Source organism: Canis lupus, chromosome 7 (assembly GCF_011100685.1).
Source record: "Canis lupus familiaris isolate Mischka breed German Shepherd chromosome 7, alternate assembly UU_Cfam_GSD_1.0, whole genome shotgun sequence".
Lineage (NCBI taxonomy): Eukaryota > Metazoa > Chordata > Mammalia > Carnivora > Canidae > Canis > Canis lupus.
The window spans coordinates 18,189,202-18,210,016 of NC_049228.1; the positions used below are offsets into that span (position 1 = coordinate 18,189,202).

General features: G+C 34.8%; 1 protein-coding gene across 4 annotated transcripts in view; it reads right to left on the reverse strand.

Annotated features, from left to right (window-relative positions):
* TRMT1L (tRNA methyltransferase 1 like) overlaps positions 1 to 20,815 on the reverse strand; it is a 35,990-nt gene that overhangs the window by 13,753 nt on the left and 1,422 nt on the right. For 2 of the 4 annotated variants that reach the window (XM_038542306.1, XM_038542305.1), the window contains exons 2-10: positions 16,008 to 16,118; positions 14,572 to 14,685; positions 11,911 to 11,975; positions 10,268 to 10,397; positions 8,559 to 8,682; positions 7,750 to 7,829; positions 6,186 to 6,435; positions 5,586 to 5,798; positions 2,853 to 3,043 (exon numbers count right to left, since the gene is read on the reverse strand). In XM_038542306.1, coding sequence (XP_038398234.1) covers positions 2,853 to 3,043; positions 5,586 to 5,798; positions 6,186 to 6,435; positions 7,750 to 7,829; positions 8,559 to 8,682; positions 10,268 to 10,397; positions 11,911 to 11,967 — 1,045 coding nt within the window. In that variant the 5' untranslated portion in view covers positions 11,968 to 11,975; positions 14,572 to 14,685; positions 16,008 to 16,118. Of the gene's footprint in view, positions 1 to 2,852; positions 3,044 to 5,585; positions 5,799 to 6,185; positions 6,436 to 7,749; positions 7,830 to 8,558; positions 8,683 to 10,267; positions 10,398 to 11,910; positions 11,976 to 12,274; positions 12,413 to 14,571; positions 14,686 to 16,007; positions 16,119 to 20,815 lie in introns of those variants that run through there. The other 2 variants (XM_038542307.1, XM_038542308.1) reach the window with 2 other exon arrangements.

Below are 20,815 nucleotides of genomic sequence, written 5' to 3' on the forward strand. Positions count from 1 at the left end.
ATCAAAAGGCAGAAATGATCAGACTGAATTAAAAGGAAAAGATCAAATAAGATACTTATGGATTGAAAGTAAAAGGATGAGAAAAATATATTATGCCAAGAGTAACTAAAAGAGTGGTATTTATATTAATATCAGATAATCTAAGCTTTCAGAGAAATATCACAGAGATAAAGACGGACATTTCATAATGGTAAAATGGCCATACATGAAGAAGATAAAACAATTACAAATCTGTGTGAACATTTCTAGGAGATAAAATGCTAGTTAAAGACGGGCTGAGGAGATCTAGCAGAGGCATAATACAAAAGCTAAACATCAGAATTAAATATATATTTAAGAAAACTCTCTCAAAATAAAGAAAGATTTGAAACTCTGAAGGAGTACACCATGATTTAGGAAAACTGATCCTAAAAAGATATACCCTAGTAAAGTTACGGGACTTCAAAAATAAATATTCCTTTGGGCAGCCAGGCAAAATAATCATGTCACATAAAAGAAGGAAAAGTTACAATGATATTCAGTAACAGATTAACAGTATAAAAACTTTTAAAAGGCACACAAACTCTCAACTCTTTAAGTGATTACAGAAATTATGGCAAAAAGAGGGATGAGTACTAAACACGTTCAATGTGTAGATTTCGTTGTGAAATAGAATATGTTACATTCTAATAAATGGTATAATGAACACAAATTAGGAAGGGAAAATGGGAGGCTGATTACCTCATTTATGACACCAAGAGCCAAACTATATTACTTGAAACCAAAAAAAAATCAAATTTTGTAACACATATTTACTACCACAAAAGTAAAACATTAAGAAAGATAATAAATGAACAACAGTAGGGTATCTACCAGTATCTAATGCAGTCAAGAGAAAAGGCAGAAAGGACATGTATTATAAATTTTAAAAAGAGAATATAACCACAGAAAGCAAGAAAATTAAAAAGAACCAATAGATACCACTTGGCTCAATTCTATGTATATAATTCAGAAAAGCTAAAGCTAACCTGTTCCCAACCACTGAAAAAAAAGGGCAAAGTTCCAAATTCTTTTTAAGTTTAAACATATTCCAAAGCCTAATCAAAATGATGCTAAAAAGGAACATTATACACCATTTCTTTTATGAATAGTAAAATAAAATTTAAAAAATTAGCATATAGAATCCATTTTAAGAAAATACTTCTTGATACAGTAGTTTATTGAGAAAGGCAGAATGGTTAATTACTGGGAAATTTTATTACATTTAATCAAATCAATACACCTAAGAAATACTACATAATCATCTCCACAGATGCTGAAATACATGACAAAATTCAACATCTTGCTAAAATACAATAAAACTGGAAATGAAGGGCAGCCCGGGGGGCTTAGCAGTTTAGCACCACCTTCAGCCCAGGGCGTGATCCTGGAGACCCAGGATCGAGTCCCACATCCGGCTCCCTGCGTGGAGCCTGCTTCTCCCTCTGCCTGTGTCTCTGCCTCTCTCTCTCTCCTCTCTGTGTTTCTCATGAATAAATAAAATCTTAAAAAAAACAAAACAAAACTGGAAATGAAGGATACTTTCTTAACATTATAAATGATAGGTATCTCAGATCCATCCCTGAATCAAAAAGCACTAGAGAGAACTAAAGGAACATGACCAGACAGACGCCTTCTGTTCTCACTATCAATTAACACTATAGCAAAAGTACTTGCACAAATGAAAAGCATACTAGGCTATTAAGAAGTCTGAAAACCACAACAATATCTATCTTCCTTAGTTTAATAAAAAAAAAAAATACTAGCTGGTCTATTTATTTACTCTTTTATTAAGGAAAAAGGAAGATCCCATATCAGGAACACTCCAAAAATACAGCTTTGAAGAGGAATTGCCATAACAGATATTAAACACTAAAGATAAAAATCCTCTGTAATCAAAATAGTGTGGTAGAGGTGCTGGAACAGAATAGAACAGAAAATCACTAAACCACTGGAACAAAACAGAAAATCCAGAAACAAACTCAAATATATTCTTTAGTATAAGAAAAAGAAGGTATTCTCACATTGGTGGAGAAAGGTGAATTATTCAGTAAAACACAACCTATCCTGAAGATAGAAATATGAACATTCTTTCTAACTATAGATGAAATAAAGAATACATAAAAGAAAATTAACTTTACAACAGTAACAACAAAAAACTTTGGCATATGAAAGATTAAAAAAATAGATGTCAAGAGAAACCACAAAATGATAAAAAATATTTGCAACTCATATCACAAGGGTTAAATTCTATCTAAAGAATATCTAAAGAATTCTTAAAAATCCATACTAAAACATGCCAAGAATCTAACAGAAAACAATGGGCATCTGTTTCTATGCCCCAGAAAAGCTAAACAGAAACAGCTTTATGAGGGCATAAGTCTCATCTTTTTCTTTGATCCCCATGCCTGGCATATAGTAGAAGCTCAATAAATGTTTACTGAATGAGTTTTATAACTGATAGTTTTTATATTCAGCCAGAAACATGATAATTATTTTTATAAAATTAGTGATTTGAAACACCCTAAACAAAGACGTAATCTGACTTCTGTTCCTAAAATTAGTGATAGTGGAAACTAAGTTATTTCTAGATGTTTCAATAGAGGGCAGAGCTAGAGAACATAAATTGTAGAGCATGAGTAAATAACTTTAATAAACTCACACGAATGTCTTGTCTGTTGATGAAAGGAAATCCAGTATAGGAAATAAAGTTAGCACTGTAATCTTTAAAAATCAAAGGACAACAATATGTATAATTAGGGATATGATAAAGACTTATTCATTGGAGGCTTATACATAAACATAATATACAGTAAAGAAAGGCTTGAATTTACCTTCTACCATATTACCATCCTTCTGAAAAATTCTCTCTTCACACCACTGACAATGGATCAGGTACTGAATCTTCTTGGCTGTTTCATCTGCCGAAGTAGGCCCCCTCAAAACTCTCACGACGACCAACACAAAATGTTCCAGAGCCACTGCAAACAGTACTTCTATGCCTTTGTTACATCGGGCTGCAGCTCTGGAAAAAAAAATTTTTAAGTTACTTTGGGGGCTTATCATTTTTCTTAAATGTTTGGCTTTTTTTTTTTTTTTTGACAATACTAACCTGGATAGTAAATTATGGATAGGTTATGGGAAAATAAAGTTCACTTCTTAGTAGCAGTGTTTTTAAAAGATCATTACTACAACTTTTATACAAACAACCACAGGTAACAAAGGATGCGTGGCAGGGTCTTCAGTAACTGGACATTTTCCATTATGGTATCGTTGGTATCCTACACTACATTCTTTGATTTTTCAGTGTCACTTTGTTTCTTGTCATCACCACTACCCTTCTTTCTTATCTCCTTTTATCTATAAACACCTCTTCTAAACAATGATTACTGAGGACTAACTACATGCAGGCTAGTATATGCTGAATGTTCAGTGAAAAATGAATAGGCAATGTTTTTGCTCACTATTAATTTTATAGACTTTTGGATTAAATTCTAATTGATATACCATTACTGTACCTGGTTTCCCCTCTGGAGTTATCTATACTAAACTTATTTTATATGTATGAATTTCAGTTTGTTGATGCTACATTATAAATGTTTTTAAGTATATACGATAAGTCCTTGGTATGTATACACACTGGGTATCAGAGTTTTCAGATAATTAGAAATAACCCTAAAAGTATATGAAGTCTAATAATCTGTATTATGTTGAGGTAGGAATTTCAATCTAAATGCTGTGAACCCAGTGTTGAGGTTAGTGAATGAACTGGCTAATCATGCATTAGTTATACTCTTAGTGTCAACTTATATAATATTAGCATATTTTTCTCCTACCATAACATTCTGAATAAAGTGAGCGCTCAAAAAAAGGCCTTTAACTGTTTTAGAAATCCTGATGAAAAAAAACCTAACTTTTTGTTTTGTAGGTAAGATCATTTTGCAGAATCAGGTTTATAAGCCATCATTAAAAAAATGTATTTATGTATGTTTTTTATTTTTGTTTTAGTAATCTCTATACCCAATTGGGTCTTGAATTCATGTCCCTGGGATTAAGAGTTACATGCTCTATTGACTGAGCCAGCCAGACGCCACTATAAGCCATCATTTTATTCAAAGTATGCAAATAAAGGAGATATTATAGACATAAAACAAGTAATTTTTGGAGTGCTGGGGTGGCTCAGTGGGTTGAACTCTGACTTGATTTCAGCTCAGGTCATGATCTCAGGGTTGTGGGAAGAGCCTTGCATTGGAATCCATGCTTGGTGCAGAGTCTGAGATTCTTCTTTCCCTCTGCCGCTCCCCCTGCTTGAGCTCTCTCCTCCTCTCTCTCTAAAATAAATAAATAAATAAATAAATAAATAAATCTAAAAAAACACAGAAAAAAACAAAATGGCTTTTTTTGGGGCACCTAGGTGGTTCTACTGGTTAAGTGTCCAAGTCTTGATTTTAGCTCAGGTCTTTTTTTTTTTTTTTAATTTATTTTTTAAGATTTTATTTTTTCATGAGAGACAGAGGGAGAGAGAGAGAGAGAGAGAGAGAGAGGCAGAGACACAGACAGAGGAGAAGCAGGCTCCATGCAAGGAGCCTGACGTGGGACTCGATCCCAGGATTCCAGGATCATGCCATGGGCTGAAGGCAGGCACTAAACCTCTGAGCCACCCAGGGATCACCTCAGCTCAGGTCTTAATCTCAGGTTCATGAGTTCAAGCCCTATGTTGGGTAGAGAGATTAGTAAAACAAAAATAAACATAAATAAATTTTTTAAATTATGGCTTATAAACTTGTTTCTGCAAATGATGCCCAGCATGGAGCCATACTTAAAAATAAATGAAAAACAAAAAAACTGCCCAAAACCTGATGTTTCTCTAAATCTAAAAACAACTTTTGGGGATGCCTGGGTGGCTCAGCAGTTGAGTTTCTGCCTTTGTCTCAGGGCGTGATCCCGGAGTCCCAGGATTGAGTCCCACATCAGGTTCCCTGCATGGAGCCTGCTTCTCCCTCTGCCAATGTCTCTGCCTCTCTCTCTGTGTGTCTTTCATGAATAAATAAGTAAAATCTTCAAAAAAAATTTTAAAAATAAAAATAACTTTTGCATTTGCTTTTCACGGGGGTGCTATCCCCCATTTGCCCTATGTCGTTAAAATAACTGATTTAAAGTTAACTTTCATTTTTAATTTCCTCTTATTAATTTAATGAAATTCTTAATTAGAGAGTAAAATATGTTTTTAAAAATTATTTACTTATTTATTCATGAGAGACACAGAGAGAGGCAGAGACACAGGCAGGGAGAGAAGCAGGCTTCCTGTGCAGAGGCTGATGTGGAATTCAATCCCAGGACTCTGAGGCACCCAGGCGTCCCAAGAGAGTAAACTATTTTAGGCACAAAACTTTTAAATCAAATTATAACAGGAAAAACCCCAAGATTATCAAACAAATCAAGATTATGGACATGAATACAGAAATTTGTTCTTTGTGCATATTTTGAAAAATGAGATTGGTACTTTTTATAATATTATCTCTATCATATACCAAAACATACTAGGTACGTTGCTGTCAATCTGGTACCTTGCCACTGCAGCTACAACAATTCTGGCTGCTAGTTCCTTGTAATATTCAGTTCGGACAATGTTACAGCCATAGTGACGTCGGGCAACATGTTGTGCCTTGGCATATAAAGAACTGATATCTGTAGAAGTCACTGATACTATGCCAAGGTTTCTTATATTTCTGAATGCAGAATCTAGATAGTTCACTGATGTTCCAAAAGGGTCTAGGTGTCTAAAATCAGAAAGAATACAGATATATTTTAAAATCATATTAGTAATCAAAATGATACCATTGTCATTACATGTAATGATAAAATTCCATGGATTCAAAAGTACTTTATGAATATATTTAAAGTATATAATTCTGCTTTTAAATTAAGTAACAAAATGATCATGTGATACGTTAGACATATAAAGATGAAATCAGGCTTAGAGGAAAATTGTCATGCCCAGGATTTTATTTTAAATGCTAGGAAATGTTCTTATTGCATTCCTTAGGCCAATGGAAAAAACTATATTAATTTAAGTAAATAAACAACAGTCTTTATTTTTAACCCTTCCCCCACAAAAATAATCCAGGACCATTTAGACAGTGACATAGCAAGTTTCTTTCACTTACATGAAATCAAAAGATCTCAAATGCATCAGTACATTGGCATCCATTTTGGTCACCTTAATATTACCAAGGTTTTCTTCTCCTTCTTTAAGAATATCATCACTTTCTTCTTCTTCCTTACTGTCCACTACCACTTTCAATTTGTTTAAATGGCAGTTTTCCTGAATCAGTGTCACAGAGTTCTCATTCAAGTCATTAATTGTAACCTTAACTGCACTTCCAAGATGTTTTGCCCACTGTAATCCCATTATTCCTTAGGAGAAATGTGAAGGAAAATGAATTTTAAATTACAGTAATTAAAGAATAAAAATAGTATAATAATAATATTACTTTATAAAAACACCAAATTGTTTCCAAATCTTAGTATTTTCATAAATAATTCTTTTTCTACTTTCTCACTTCAAAACCTACAAAGAAAAGTTACCACACACACATATACACACACAAAAGTGTCTAACAGATTTTCATTAATATTTCTTCTAAAACTTTCCCATAGGGCAGCCCGGGTGGCTCAGCGGTTTAGCGCCACCTTCAGCCCAGCCTTATCCTGGAGACCCGGGATTGAGTCCCATGTCGGGCTCCCTGCATGCAGCCTGCTTCTCTCTCTGCCTGTGTCTCTGAGCCACCACCCCCCCCACCGTGTCTCTCATGAATAAATAATAAAATCTTAAAAAAATAAATAAAACTTTCCCATAACCTCTATTCAAATAAAGTAACTATGTTATTTCGGGGAATGGGTTTTCTTTTTTTTACATCTCTTACAACAGAACACTTTTCACGCAAAATCTTACAGAGAAACCCACTATATAATGTGAGTAAGAGTGGAGTTACTCTGCTTGGGGGATGGGAAGCTGGAACTCCTCCCACTGAAGTTTATCTAATGCACCAAAATATGAAAACAACTTTAGTGGACCAACATTTCTCAAACATTGCACAACAGCACCATTGTGAATTAACAGAACAACTTTGTATGTAAGCAAATGATCAAGAATCCAGACCAAGATAGCCTCTTCTCACAGGCTCTCTATACTTATTGGATTAGTGCCATAAGGGACATTCATTACAATATAGGTGATGGCGCTACAGGCCCAGGATTAGGAAACCCTCTATGTACCAAAAGTATTGACCATCTTCTCCACCCATGTGTCTCATAAATGTAGTATTTAACATCTACTACATGCCATGGTCTTTATGAATTTTTTTAGGTTCCCATAACAAGCCTGTGAAATAAGTTCTAATACTCCCATCTTAGAGATGGGGAAGCATGCAAACTTACTGCCATGAACTGATATAAGTTTACAAAGGAACATTAAAGAGGGGATCCCTGGGTGGCTCAGAGGTTTAGCGCTTGACTTCGGCTCAGGGCATGATCCAGGGATTGAGTTCCATATCGGGCTTTTGCATATATTTGAAATTTTTCACAATAAAAATACTTACCTTGGATCTCTAATTTTTTATATCAAAATATCCTGCTATATAGAATATCCATATAAATTTTCTAAGAAAATATACTGCATAAATTTGACAATTAAAGTGGGATTCTAAAAAAAAAAAAAGCATTATTTACCAGTGGCTCCAAAGGCATCTAGACATTCCAAAGGTTTTCGTTCCTCAGCCAAAGCAGCCAATGTACAGAATATTAGCTGCCTAGAAGAAAGTACAATAATCTGAAATAATTTTACTGTACCATGGCTTCATCACTGTAGATTTTATTTAAGAGTAGTGAGATGGGGTGTCTGGATGGCTCAGTTGGTTAAGTGTCTGACTCTTTATTTCTGCTCAGGTCATGATCTCAGAGTTGTAAAATCAAGTCCAGCATCTGGCTCCAGGCTCAGAGCTGGATGCGAAGCCTGATTAAAATTCCCATTCCTTCTCCCTCTCCCTCTACCCCTACCCCCACCTTGTGCTCACACTACCTCTCAAAAAAAAAAAAAAAAAAAAAAAAATAGTGAGAATCGGGGTTCCTATTTACTGTACAACCTGTTTTTTATTTTTTATTTTTTTTGTACAACCTGTTTTAAAAGAAGACCTAGTAACATATTCCTCACCTAGTAGTACAAGAACTAAACATTTGTGAAATTAAACTATCAATCTAATTGGGTTCTCTAAATGAGCATTCACCATGAATGATTTCATAAAACTTGCCCAGAAAAGTACCAGCCTGTTCATCAATTATATAAAGTTAGGCTTATTTGACTCTGAGAAAGAAATTAATTTGGTAGAAAAAAAGAGAGAAAACAATCATTCTGAGAAAATACAAAAACATTTTCATTCTGTACGTAGTATTAAACTTCCCTATATTAGAACATAAAGATTGAGAAAGTATATTTGTAATTGTTTGAAACATCCCATAACCTTTTTTCCAATTTATCTTACCGATTTAGTTTCATTTTGGGATTAAAATAGGAATCTGTTTTTTGAGGTATAGAGTAGTTAGGACAAACTTGTACATCTGTGTCTGTCTCTTTCAAAATTTCATTAGGTGGTTTTGCAGCAGAAGCTAAAAAGAAAAAAAAAGATTTCCAGTGAAATACAAAATATTTCTAAACATCTAAATCAATACACATTAAAAGAAATAACTTTATAATATTTTGTTAATGTAACCAATTGGGTAAATAACAAAAAAAGAAAACCCGGGAATCCCTGGGTGGCGCAGCGGTTTGGCGCCTGCCTTTGGCCTATGGCGCGGTACTGGAGACCCGGGATCGAGTCCCACATCGGGCTCCTGGTGCATGGAGCCTGCTTCTCCCTCTGCCTGTGTCTCTGCCTCTCTCTCTCTCTGTGTGACTATCATAAATAAATAAAAAAAAAAATTAAAAAAAAAAAAAAAAAAAAAGGAAACCCAAAACTGATTTATTCAGTAGTGTCTCTAGGAAAGAGTAGCATTCAATTATTTGGGGAACTAAAGTTTATTAAGTTAAAATCTTATCTGCCCAGAACATCAATATATCTGTATCATGAAACATAGTTAAGAACAATAAACCAAAAATAAAATCCTAAAATACCTTTAGTATTCATCAAACACTACTAAATATATCTTACTGTGATATAATGGTTATAAAATATAGTATCTCTGTTTCATTCCATTAGCCATCATGGAAGACTAAGAATCACTATACTTCCTGAATATGCTGGATTTCAGAACACTTCCTTATAACTATGATTTAAAATCACAAATTACATTCAGATGGGTATAAAGTAATGGGAAAAAAAAAGATTCTACATTTAGTACACATTAGAATCATGTAGCTATCAACTCAAATGAAATACTAATATATTTGTGTGTATATTTTAAATATTTAAGGAACAAGACATACATATACTTCATATGTGGGAAAAAATAATCGAGATTCTTTATGTTTGGATTTCTTCGTAACTTTATAATCAGAATGTTAAACTACACGGCAACCATATTTCATATTTCCCTTTTTACAATGCCAAATCATAGTAATATTCCCTGGTGTTGTATTTTATATTCTCCTACATCTACCAAAGTGGCATGTGACATCCCTCACAATATCAGCCTTTTCTCAAACCAGATTCCAGGAGAAAATGAAGCTCTATAGAAAATTATTTGTGACTATTTTTTTCAATTCTTGAAAAAGGAACATAGTACCATTCTAGATGTATGTAAGAGAAGTTAATTCATTACATACAATGGATGCCGTAGGGCATGAGGTCTTAATTCTTAAGAAGGGCTTCCTCGGTAATAACAAGCTATTAATAACCTGGTATCACTTCAGGAGAGTAAATGGTCTTTATATAATTCTACTTCCTTTTTCCAATGTTTTTCAACAGTAAGTATAACACAGTTGTCTATAATCTCTCATTAAGATATCCATATTTACTTTAGCATCAATCCATTTTTTATACTCGCATTAAATGTATTTGTTAAACTGAGGAAAGTTAAATGTTGTTGGGAGTCTCACAGAAGGAAAACGAAACCTGAAATAATGGATTAACACAGTTAAAACTAAGTGACTTGGTTAAGTCGCTATATTTTATCTACCTGATATCTGAAAATAACTGGATCATTGTTTAAAGATTTACTTATCAACGTATGTTAATGAGATTGCTCAACTCACCAGCAATATACCTGGATTTCGTCTCTCCTTTATTCACATGTCGCCTAACGTGTCCCAGCATATCCGTCCTTCTGGTGATTGTTGCTGAACAAATGATACAATGATAATGGGCGCCCATTTTACTGGATATCTATCAAACAGAGTATTTAATTTAAATGTACAGATATGTTACTAAGACAATAAAATAGAAGCTTATTTAAGACTGCAAGTTTAATTCTGTTAGTGTGTCTTGGTTGTATAATGGCATAGAAAAGAGTTAATACCGCCATGGGACTTTGAAGCGATCTTTACTTCCTTATCTATATACTTATATGTGCTTTTTATTTACTTTATAATAACTACAACTTTAATTTTTCCCATTCTAGTCAGCAAATAACTGTACCTTATTTTCTTTTTTTTTTTTGTACCTTATTTTCTATAAGTAGCACTTATGAGTGGCATAAAATTAGCAGTGCTGTGTTAGTAGATGTTTAATAATTGTTCTCCAGGAAAATAAATCTGATTTGTAATCTGCAAATACTACAAATCTCTGATTTGTAGTATTTGCAGTTTTCTGTGTTATGTATACTCTACCATGGCCAACCTCAAACTACAATCATGACAAATTTCAAGCTACTGATTGATGTGACATCGCTAAATGTGAGTTTGGGAAGAGATGTACAATATCCTAGATAGCATGGCTACCATCCAGATATAATATACACAAAGAATGTAGACAATAGTAAAATAGATAATAAGAAGTAATGAGATTTGAGTATTTATTATCTTGGTTGGTAACATAACTTATTCACTTTAAAGTTTATATAATTTTTAATGATGGCCATATTTAACAGCTATCTTTCAAGCCTTCTAGAAATTTGAGCTAGTTTCAGCATACCATTGAATGTTAGAAATGTAATAAAAAGTCTAACAGTCCATATGAAAAATTTTCACTTTATAATTTCTCATTTAGCTGAGAATAAAAAGACTACTCCCATGGCTTTTTCCTATTTTTGACGCCTTTTAGCCTTAGAGCTTCTACTTCCTATTTACTTGGGGGTCAAATAGCAAGTAGAGAATAGTTGACAACATTGCCAACCCTGGATAGGGTTGATGGACCAAGCATTGTCCTGATTATTGCTTAAGAAATGTTTGGATTTCTTTCTCCCACCACTTTGCTCTTTTTAAGTGACCTGAAAAAAATTAATAACGAGGACTTGTTCAGCTACTATGCATTCAGGATAGTATCACTAAAAAATATTTTGTAATTTGTATTCCCCCAAAGTTAAATGCATCCTAAAAATGAACATAGTACTTTTAAAGAATTATTAAGATTTCAGGATGTTTCTGGAGTCCGTTCTTTGACAAATTAAAAGAAAGGGCATATTAATCACAAGTGGCGCCTGAGTGGCTGAGTCAGTCAAGCATCCAATTCTTGATTTTGGCTCAGGTCATGATTTCAGAGTCCTAGGTTAGGGTTAGCCCCATATCAGTTTCCCTGCTCAGTGGGGAGCCTGCTTCTCCCTCTCCCTTTCCCCCTTCCCTCCTGCCATGTTCTTTCTTGCTCTCTCTCTGATAGATAAAATCTTAAGAAAAAAAAAATAAAAAGATTGTGCTTTCTTTAAAGAGAGCTGAATTTAAAAATAAATCTAACATCTGATTACCTGTTCTCCAATAATGTTTGGTTTCACTGGTCGACAAGGTAAGTGACAGATGCACATCCTGTAACCTAAAGTGAAGAATGGCTGGTTGTCATATCACTGTTCATTAAATATTCAATTATCATTAAAATTATTAGTAAATTTTATAAGAATAACTGGGATTCTTCTTATAAGATCATAACCTATTTGAATGAGACTGCCTTAGTTTTACATATTTGTTATGTAATATATAGTACAAAAACAAATATATGAGATCCAGATTTAAATTTTGGTTCTGTATTATCTTGGATTGGTCATTTAGCTTCTTTGGGATTCAATTTTATCAGCTATTCTCTGACATTTTGACTTTTTCTTAGCATCATACTACATTTGCCATTACACAGCCTCTTTATGATATGGCACTTAGTTCTCTCCTCCCATCCTCCTGAATCTTCTTCATAGGTCTCTTCCCTCTCTTCCACCCTAAAAGGTAAGAGTTTCTGTAAGCTTGATCTGCTACATGACTCCCCCCCACACCTCCTTTGTTCCTTGGAAACCTTAATGCCTTTTATGGTTGCAACTATCTCCTCTGTGGGAAGGAATTCCAAATTCTAACTCTAGATACTAACTCCTTCCTGAGGGCTAGATCTCTATCTCTAATTGCCTATTGAGGATATATGACTGATTATCAGGTCAGCATTTCAAAATCTACTGCCAAGGACTAAATATATCATTTCCTCTTGAACCAGGTCTCTTTTTCACTTTTTAAATCAATGATAATGCCTTCCAGTTGTCTTAATGATTTCTAAATGATCTCTAACTCTTTTCTTCTCATATCCTGCATCTGTTTCTCTTACTTGTTCTTATGGAAGTATCTCAGGACTCAGCAACTTTTTTTCCACTGATATGTACTCCTATGGTTATCCCACGCAGTCTTTTGGCTTTAAATACCATTTATATTCTGACAATTCCCAAACATACATATCTAGCCCAAACCTTTTCCCCAAACTCAAGATTCGTATCTAGACAGGCTACTTGACATCTCCAGGAGATGCATCTAAACCTTTGCATGTCTAAATCTGCAGGTTTGGCCTTCTCCCCCAGCCCTGGTCCTAATGTAGTCTTCTCCATTCAGTAAAGGATACCACTATTTTTATAGTTGCTCAAATCTCAAGCCCAAGCATTGTTCACTTTTTTCTCCTCACATCTCACTTCTTCTATTCCTTCAGCAGGTCTTGCTGCTTCTGTTTTAAACATATTTACCAACTTCTCTAAGACCTGCTTACTAAGACAAAAGCTATGATACTCACTTATCTACCAGATCAGATCACAACCATGTGAAAAAAACCAACAACTTAATATACTTAAGAAAGTAAAGAAATGCCATGAGCCATTTAAGAGCTGAGAAAAACTTGGAAGACAAAGACTAAACCTAAAGGTTAAATAATAGCTTAAATAAAAAATACAGAAAATAACTTTTTAACTGAGATTTTTCTTTTTTGATAAAAAGTCAACATGATTTACTACATATTCTTGTAAATAATTAAACATAAAAGACAAGATGGCCTCTGATTTAGTCACTAATTCCCTTTTCCCTAAGTAACTAGTAATAAACTTTTTTTTTTTTTTAGGGCTTTTTTTGGGAGATATTTTTTATTTTTACCTAAATGTAACATAAAATCTTACTCACATGCTGTTTTCAATAGCAGTTTATCATGGAAAGCCTTCCGAGTAAGCTAGTATGGATCTAATACATACTCTTTACACTGATGGTGTAATATTTATTGGTATGTATGTACCATAATATATACCATAATATATTCAACCATCCCTTTTTTATTTTAGTTTTAAGTTTTTGTCACTAAGTACATGCTGCAGTGAATATTCTTGTACATCTTTCCCTATTTATCGATTCTTTTACTCCCAAAAGAAGGAGTGCCTGGTGGATAGATATGTATATTTTAAATTTTAAAAATGTTACCAGATTTCTTTCCAAAAATGCTATAATAATTCACATAATTCACTCTTAGAATCTAATAATAATTCATTATATCTAGGAAGTCTTTTTTAACTTGGTAAGATCTCATTTTTTATCCTTTAATTTTATTCTTGATGAGGCCTCTTGGTAAATTTAGTCCCCCAAGTTGTGTCATTTTTGTCACTATTATAATTGGTATCTTTTTACTAATTTCCATTTATCTAAAGAAAGGCTATGATTTCAAATATCTATCTTATAGCCCACTATTTTTAACTCTAGTCTTTTTAAGCCATCAGTAGAAAAAAGATGGTCTTCTCCAATATTCATATCACATATTTTATTTTGTTTTGCATTTACTACACTTTCAAAATTATGTGTCAAATGGTAGTTGTTCTAACATAAAAGGAAAAGTCTAACTTTTTAAAACACAGTTCAAAAAGTTATGGGGACTCCCCCCCTCCCCAGGACCAAGCAAAGTACCCAGTATAGAAGAGACGCTTAATAAATATTTGCTAAACTAAACTACAGTTGCAATATATATCTATTGCCTAGAATTACATGGTCTTTTATTAAAAAACACATTAAAAGAAGGGCATTAAATCCCTAATAATTTTAAATGGAAAATACTGATTATGCTCACAATAAGATTCCAAAACTTCTATCAAATCTTGACTCATTTACTTTTTAGTAAGCACAAAAATACTAACCTTCAAATTCAACTGAGACTTTCCAGTGTAAATTTTGAAGGTGACGACGAAGCTTATGGCTATTACAAGCTCTGAATTTTTCCTTAGGACACAATGGACAAGACTGTTTGTTTCCTGACCAAAAAAAAAAAAAAAAGAAAAAAAGAAAAGAAAAAAAGAACCAATAAAGCACAGAATAGACTAGCTATTAATGCGTTGATTTAGCTACAAAATAATAACAGGGGACTCCCTCCACCCAACACATACACTTCTCAGATAATGTCTACGTTAACATTAGGGAGAGTCATCTCTACCTCAACAGGTAGTTAATAATCAGCACATGGTCAGTGATTGATTTTTTACCCTAAAATTCTCCTCTCTGGGGCTGGCTGATATCCTTGTTACCACTAGGAACAGAGAAAATGGGAAAGTGATAAACTACATGATGTCCCTTCAGGCAAAATGCCTGCCAGAGAGAGCATCACTATGTACTTTGGACAGGAGAAAGGGCAACACTTGTCATATGCCCAGAGAGGCAGGAGCTGGGCAGATAGTGTAAATTTCTGCTGTGGCATTCTACTCTGGCAACAACAAAAACAACATGTGGAGTAAGAAAAATGTAAGGAGTGAAAGGAGTAAACAGGATCCAAAACAACTGCTATTCTGGGACAGGGAGCATGGTTAGAACCACTGTATCCTCTCAGTGAATTTCTAAGTTCTTCCTTATTAATGAAAAGATTATGGATTATAAAAATAGAAGTCTTATTTAATTAGCAATGTAATATATCTCAAAAAATAACTCTGATAGTAACAAAAAAATTAAAATCTCAAACTCAGGTTTATTTTTATTTATTTATTTATTTTTCAAACTCAGGTTTAGAGCAACAAAAATAAACAGAAATAATCAGCAACTCAATTTTTAATCTAACAAATATCTTTCACATACAGCACACTGCAAGTATCATCAAAATAATTTTCCAATATACTCTGCCTACTTCAAAACATCATGAAGCGATATTGAGGAGGGAATTCAAGCACTAAGGATGGCAAAGCAGAAAGAGAGGAGTTTGAGGCCCTGACAGCAATGAGGAAATCTTGTACAAGCCCAAAACTGCCCACCTTGGGACTTCTTTTACGTGAAAGGATATAAGCCTTTGTATTATTAAAGGCGCTGTTTTTTCGGATTTCTGTTACTCATAGCCACACGCAATTCCTAACTTATAGAATACACAGTGCTCATATATCCATGAAATTGTAACTTCCTTGAGGAACTGTGAAACAACTTATCACCACAGCACCCATGCAGGTAGAAGGCTACCAGTTTCCTGAATGAAAAACGTATAATTGCTCTAGTTCAGTGGCAATAAACAAGTCTATTCTCAGCAAATTTTCATGAGTTGAAAGATGAAAAACCATTAGAAATTAAAGGAAAAAAAACCCTCAAAATATGTAAATACCTGCATCAAGACTCTCTGAGTTCAATGAACTGGCAGAGTCAAAATCTCCTTCAGTTACGAAGGCTAACTTCTCGAGATCAGCAAGCTGCCTCTGGATTGAGATGTGTCTCTCTGAAAGGAAATTTTAAGAGTTAGAAAATTATGTTTTAACGATCTGAATTCCAGTTCCATTTTTATTTGGTCACGTCACAGAGACTCCTCCACTTTTATTTCCTATAGCATGGTGCCCTAGTGTCTAGATGGGGAATACTGCTGCAATTCTGCTTATAAAATGACAAGCGTTCCTCAGAATGCAAAATGTTGGGCGCAAAGCTCCCAACACACCTTTAAACCTTTTATTCAATAGAATACTCCAAAAATGTTTTTACTCTTTTTAAAATGGTAAAGCAAGAAACAGAAGCCACACTTCCTATCTTTAAAGAATTTTCAACTAGGTGGGAGAGATGCTGATATGTTACCTACTTAGTGTAACACAAGGCAGGATGAAATGAATAACGGGTAAAGTAATATGATGTGGGCATACAGGAGGAAGAATTAATTCCAACAAATGCCTTTGGGAATGTCTTCACTGAAGGAGTGGCATTTGACTGAGATGTAAGGTATGAACAGAATTTCAATAAGCAGAGATTTGGTGGCTGGCCTGACAAGCTGAAGTATCCTCATGAACAAAGGCAACTGTGTAAAAAAAAAAAAAAATACAGCCATCTCTGTCCCACCCCTGGCTGGAATGTAGAATGTTTGGAGAATGGAGTTAGTAGAAGAACAAGCAGCCAAAAATGTAGTACAGATCATGGAAGGCTTAAGTTCTATGCAAGTTAGTCTGGACTGTCCTCTTCAGGCAATGTGAAGTCTTTGCAGGTTTTTGAGGGAGTGAATGATACGATCTAAATGCATTTCAGGAGGTTATCTCTGGGCGTAGAACCAAACAAAGATCAGTAACTGAGGTGAGAAGTTAGTAATGGAAAGGTATGGAACAGATGGCTTAAAATAAATAAATAAAAAGCAAAGAACTTTGGGTGTGAGAAATAACCAATGAATGAAGAGTATGTTCAAGAATGATTCTAAAATTTTAAGTTTATGTGGTTAAGAATAAAGGTACTGGGGCAGCCTGGGTGGCTCAGCAGTTTAGCGCCTGCCTTTGGCCCGGATTGTTATCCTGGAGTCCCGGAATCGAGTCCCACGTGCTCCCTGCATGGAGCCTGCTTCTCCCTTTGCCTGTGTCTCTGACTCTCTCAAAAATAAATAAATAAATTCTTAAAAAAAAAAAAAAAAAGAATAAAGGAACCATTAATCAATAAAGGAAGAGGAAAACATTTTTGGCAGAAAAGAAGAGGAAAGGAGAAAAGGGAGTTTAGTTTTTGACATAAAGTGTGTTTGATGTACAAACGGTATTCACACTCAAGTTCAGTAAGCAGTTGAGTTGTTTCTGGAGTTCAGGAGGGATATAAATTGTAAATACACGTTAGGTGAAACTACAAGCTGAAGAAGGCCTAAGGAAAAAATATTGTGAAAAAAGAAAACAGCCAAAATCCAGTCCCAGTAACAATATTTTTAGGTTTCTCAAACATTACACATTCTTCAAATGACATATGTGTAAACTTTGGAATATATGAATAAATCTTCCCAAAGTATATTTAATACATTCTCGAGTATGTACAAGGGGCATGCATTCCCCAATGCCACTGAACTCACTACTGGCTAATATAAATGGTTATAATTCGGAAGTGATGTATAGAGGGTTGTAGGTAATGAAGAGACACTAGGGAAATATAATCAGGAGGGTAGTAAACAGTAAGGAGAATCAAGATAAGGCAGAGGCCAAAGGAAAAGAGAATGTAAAAGACAACTGTTCAACACTATCACAAACAGTAGTAGAAATCAACAAAAAAAAACTACTGGATTTAGTATTTAGCTGGTCTCCAGTGACCTTTAAGAAAAAAGGTTCAGTGAGGTGTTCTAGAATACAAACGGGATTGGAAGAAGAAATAAAGTATAGAAAAGCACATAGATTTATTTCAAAAAGTGTGGTAGTACAAAAAAGGAGATAGATGGGATTGTAGCTTGCTTTTTCTTTCTTTTTAAGGACAGAGAGACTTGAATATGTGTATCCCAAAGGAGAATAATGTTTACAAAATAGGAGCTTGAATATACAAATACAAGACTTAGGAGCTGAAAACTGGCAGGAAAAGATCCCCAACCGGAGAGGAGATGATGGTAAACCACAGGGCTCTCTACTACTCATTATACAATTAGGTTATACAGTTTAGAACCTTTAAGCCCTTTAAGTTCTTTCCTTGGCATTGTTACCTTCCTGCCTATTCCTCTCCAAGCTTCACTCCCAGTTCCTTTTTTTTTCACCCTTTTGTATAATTTGTGTCCTTGTCTCCCCCCACAAATAAACAGGACAGCAGGGGGTATGCCTCCCTCATTTTTGCAATGGCTAAGCGCCTAGTGCAGTATCTTGCACACAGCAGGCACTAGGTTTTGTTAAATATTTTTAAAAATCATTACTCTTTTTGGTGCAGTAGCACCCTGAGTCAATATTTTTGGAATTCAATTCAGCACCATCAGACATTCCTGCTCAAATTTATTAAAAGACAAATCTTTACCTCATTTTTATTATTTTTATTTTTTTAAATATTTTTTATTTATTTATTCATAGAGAGACAGAGAGAGAGGCAGAGACACGGCCGGAGAAGCAGGCTCCATGCAGGGAGCCTGACGTGGGACTCGATCCGGGGTCTCCAAGATCACGCCCTAGGCTGCAGGCGGCGCTAAACCACTGCGCCATCAGGGCTGCCCTTTACCTCATTTTTAAATGAGAAATACAAAGGGCAACAAATCCTACTGGTTAACTTGTTTTACTAGGTATATTGTTCAAATGACTTTATAATGAGATGAAAGTTGTATGAATAGGCAAATTTTCCCCATATGACCAAAAACTTAATTGCTAGGTGAGACCATAAGATTCAGGCAATAAGTCCACATGTACAAATCAGTCCTTTCAATTTGCAATCATAAGGCTTTTGGCTTCCAAAGTTCAAAGGTCTGTGTATGTGAAATGATATAGTACCATATAAACCTGTGCTTATTGAAATCATTCTAAGTCGTACAAAATAAGAGACAGGGGCCTGCTAAGTCACAAGAGAACAATGAAAATCCTGTGGCCCACTATTAAAACTCTCAAAGATCTGTCTAAAGATTCATGATATGCCCATGTATGTATACCTCTCAAATCAGTTTCTGGTTCAGATAATAGATATCAGACAATCTGTACTTAAACTTTTTGTAATACACTAATAATTCTGAAGTCAATAGCAAACCTCTTGTTAAATCAGATGAATCCAAGATACTAGGAGGCTCTTTTACAACTTCTGCTTTTTCCTCATTTTTCAGTTCTATTTCAGATATGCCATCTTCACCTTGCCTAGTAAAGACTGATTTCAAAGGACTAACTAGACCATTTATAACTTTTAAAATGTGATTAATATATATTTCTAATGCATTTCAGATTTCTCAATCATTACACATTTGTCCCAGGAATGCATTTTTCTGGTTTCTCAAACATCATACATCCTTCGAATCACATACTTCTAAATCTTCCCAAATTATGTTTAACATTCCTTCTGGTGGGGGAGGTGGAGAAAGCCTGCATTCCCTAAAGCTGGTGGACCAATTCTGATTCATATAAACAAACCCGATCTAGAGGTGAGGAAGGGAGGCGTGTGCCACTCCTCCTCACTGTAGTTTTGCAGGTACAACCTCCGATCCGAGGGTCCCACCTGAGGCACGCTGTCTTTGCCTTTTCTGTGATCAGCTCTACTTTTTAACCTACTATAACAATTTTTATGTGGCTTTAAAAATCGCAAAATAACTCTAGTCGATTACAACTACCCAATGTTGTATAGATATTAACCTCGCAACTGTCCTGGAAGTAGGAAAGAAAATGAATTAATTTATTTCGTTATAATTCAGAAAGAGCCTAAGGGACAACTCACCGACCACAAAACAATTAAAAAAAAAAAAAACAACTTGCTTAGACTTTACATTTAAAAGTGTTCGGAAGATTCTTACGTGTCACTCTTTGTGGTCCTAATAAATCACCACTTAGAAAAAAACATGCAAGCGGACACATTAGCACAATAATAGGGGCTATTAATTTTCGACAGTTCACTTCTGATGGAACGGACTACAAAACCCAGTTGGTATTTCTGACTGAGGGAAGACATCCACAATGTAATCGACCTTTTCTTAAACTACCTTATCAGCCTCAAATTCTTTTTGAGAAACCAAGCTGCTAAAGAAAATCAAATGCTTCCAAACCCATCTACTGGTGCCTACGGGGCCCAGAAGCCAGTTGATGGATAGCAATGGCTCCTCAATCTTGGCAGCTGGGCTCTACTACAGTAAGCAGCGTGCCTCGGTCACCATGTCACATTCCGAAGGACTTGGCGAACGATGGCAGATGGGCCTGGGAGGGAAACTACCAAATTATTATTCCCCCCCGCCCCCCAGTTATAAACATATAAAATTTATTTGTTTATTAAATTATCGTTTATTCCTCTCACAAACCATTAGCAGTGAAATTATATACTAAGTTCACGAGCAGTGAACCTTGTCTTATGGACTGTGAAATGTAACGTACACATAATGAGAACCTCTACTTAGATTTACAGTCATGCACACACCAAATTAGGTGTTGACTGTTTTCGTAGAAAAAGAACCCCCCCATCCCCCCCCCCCCCGTTTAACGAAGAAGCCCTCGACCTCATCATTTCCATTTATCTGCAGCACTCCTGGCCCTCCCC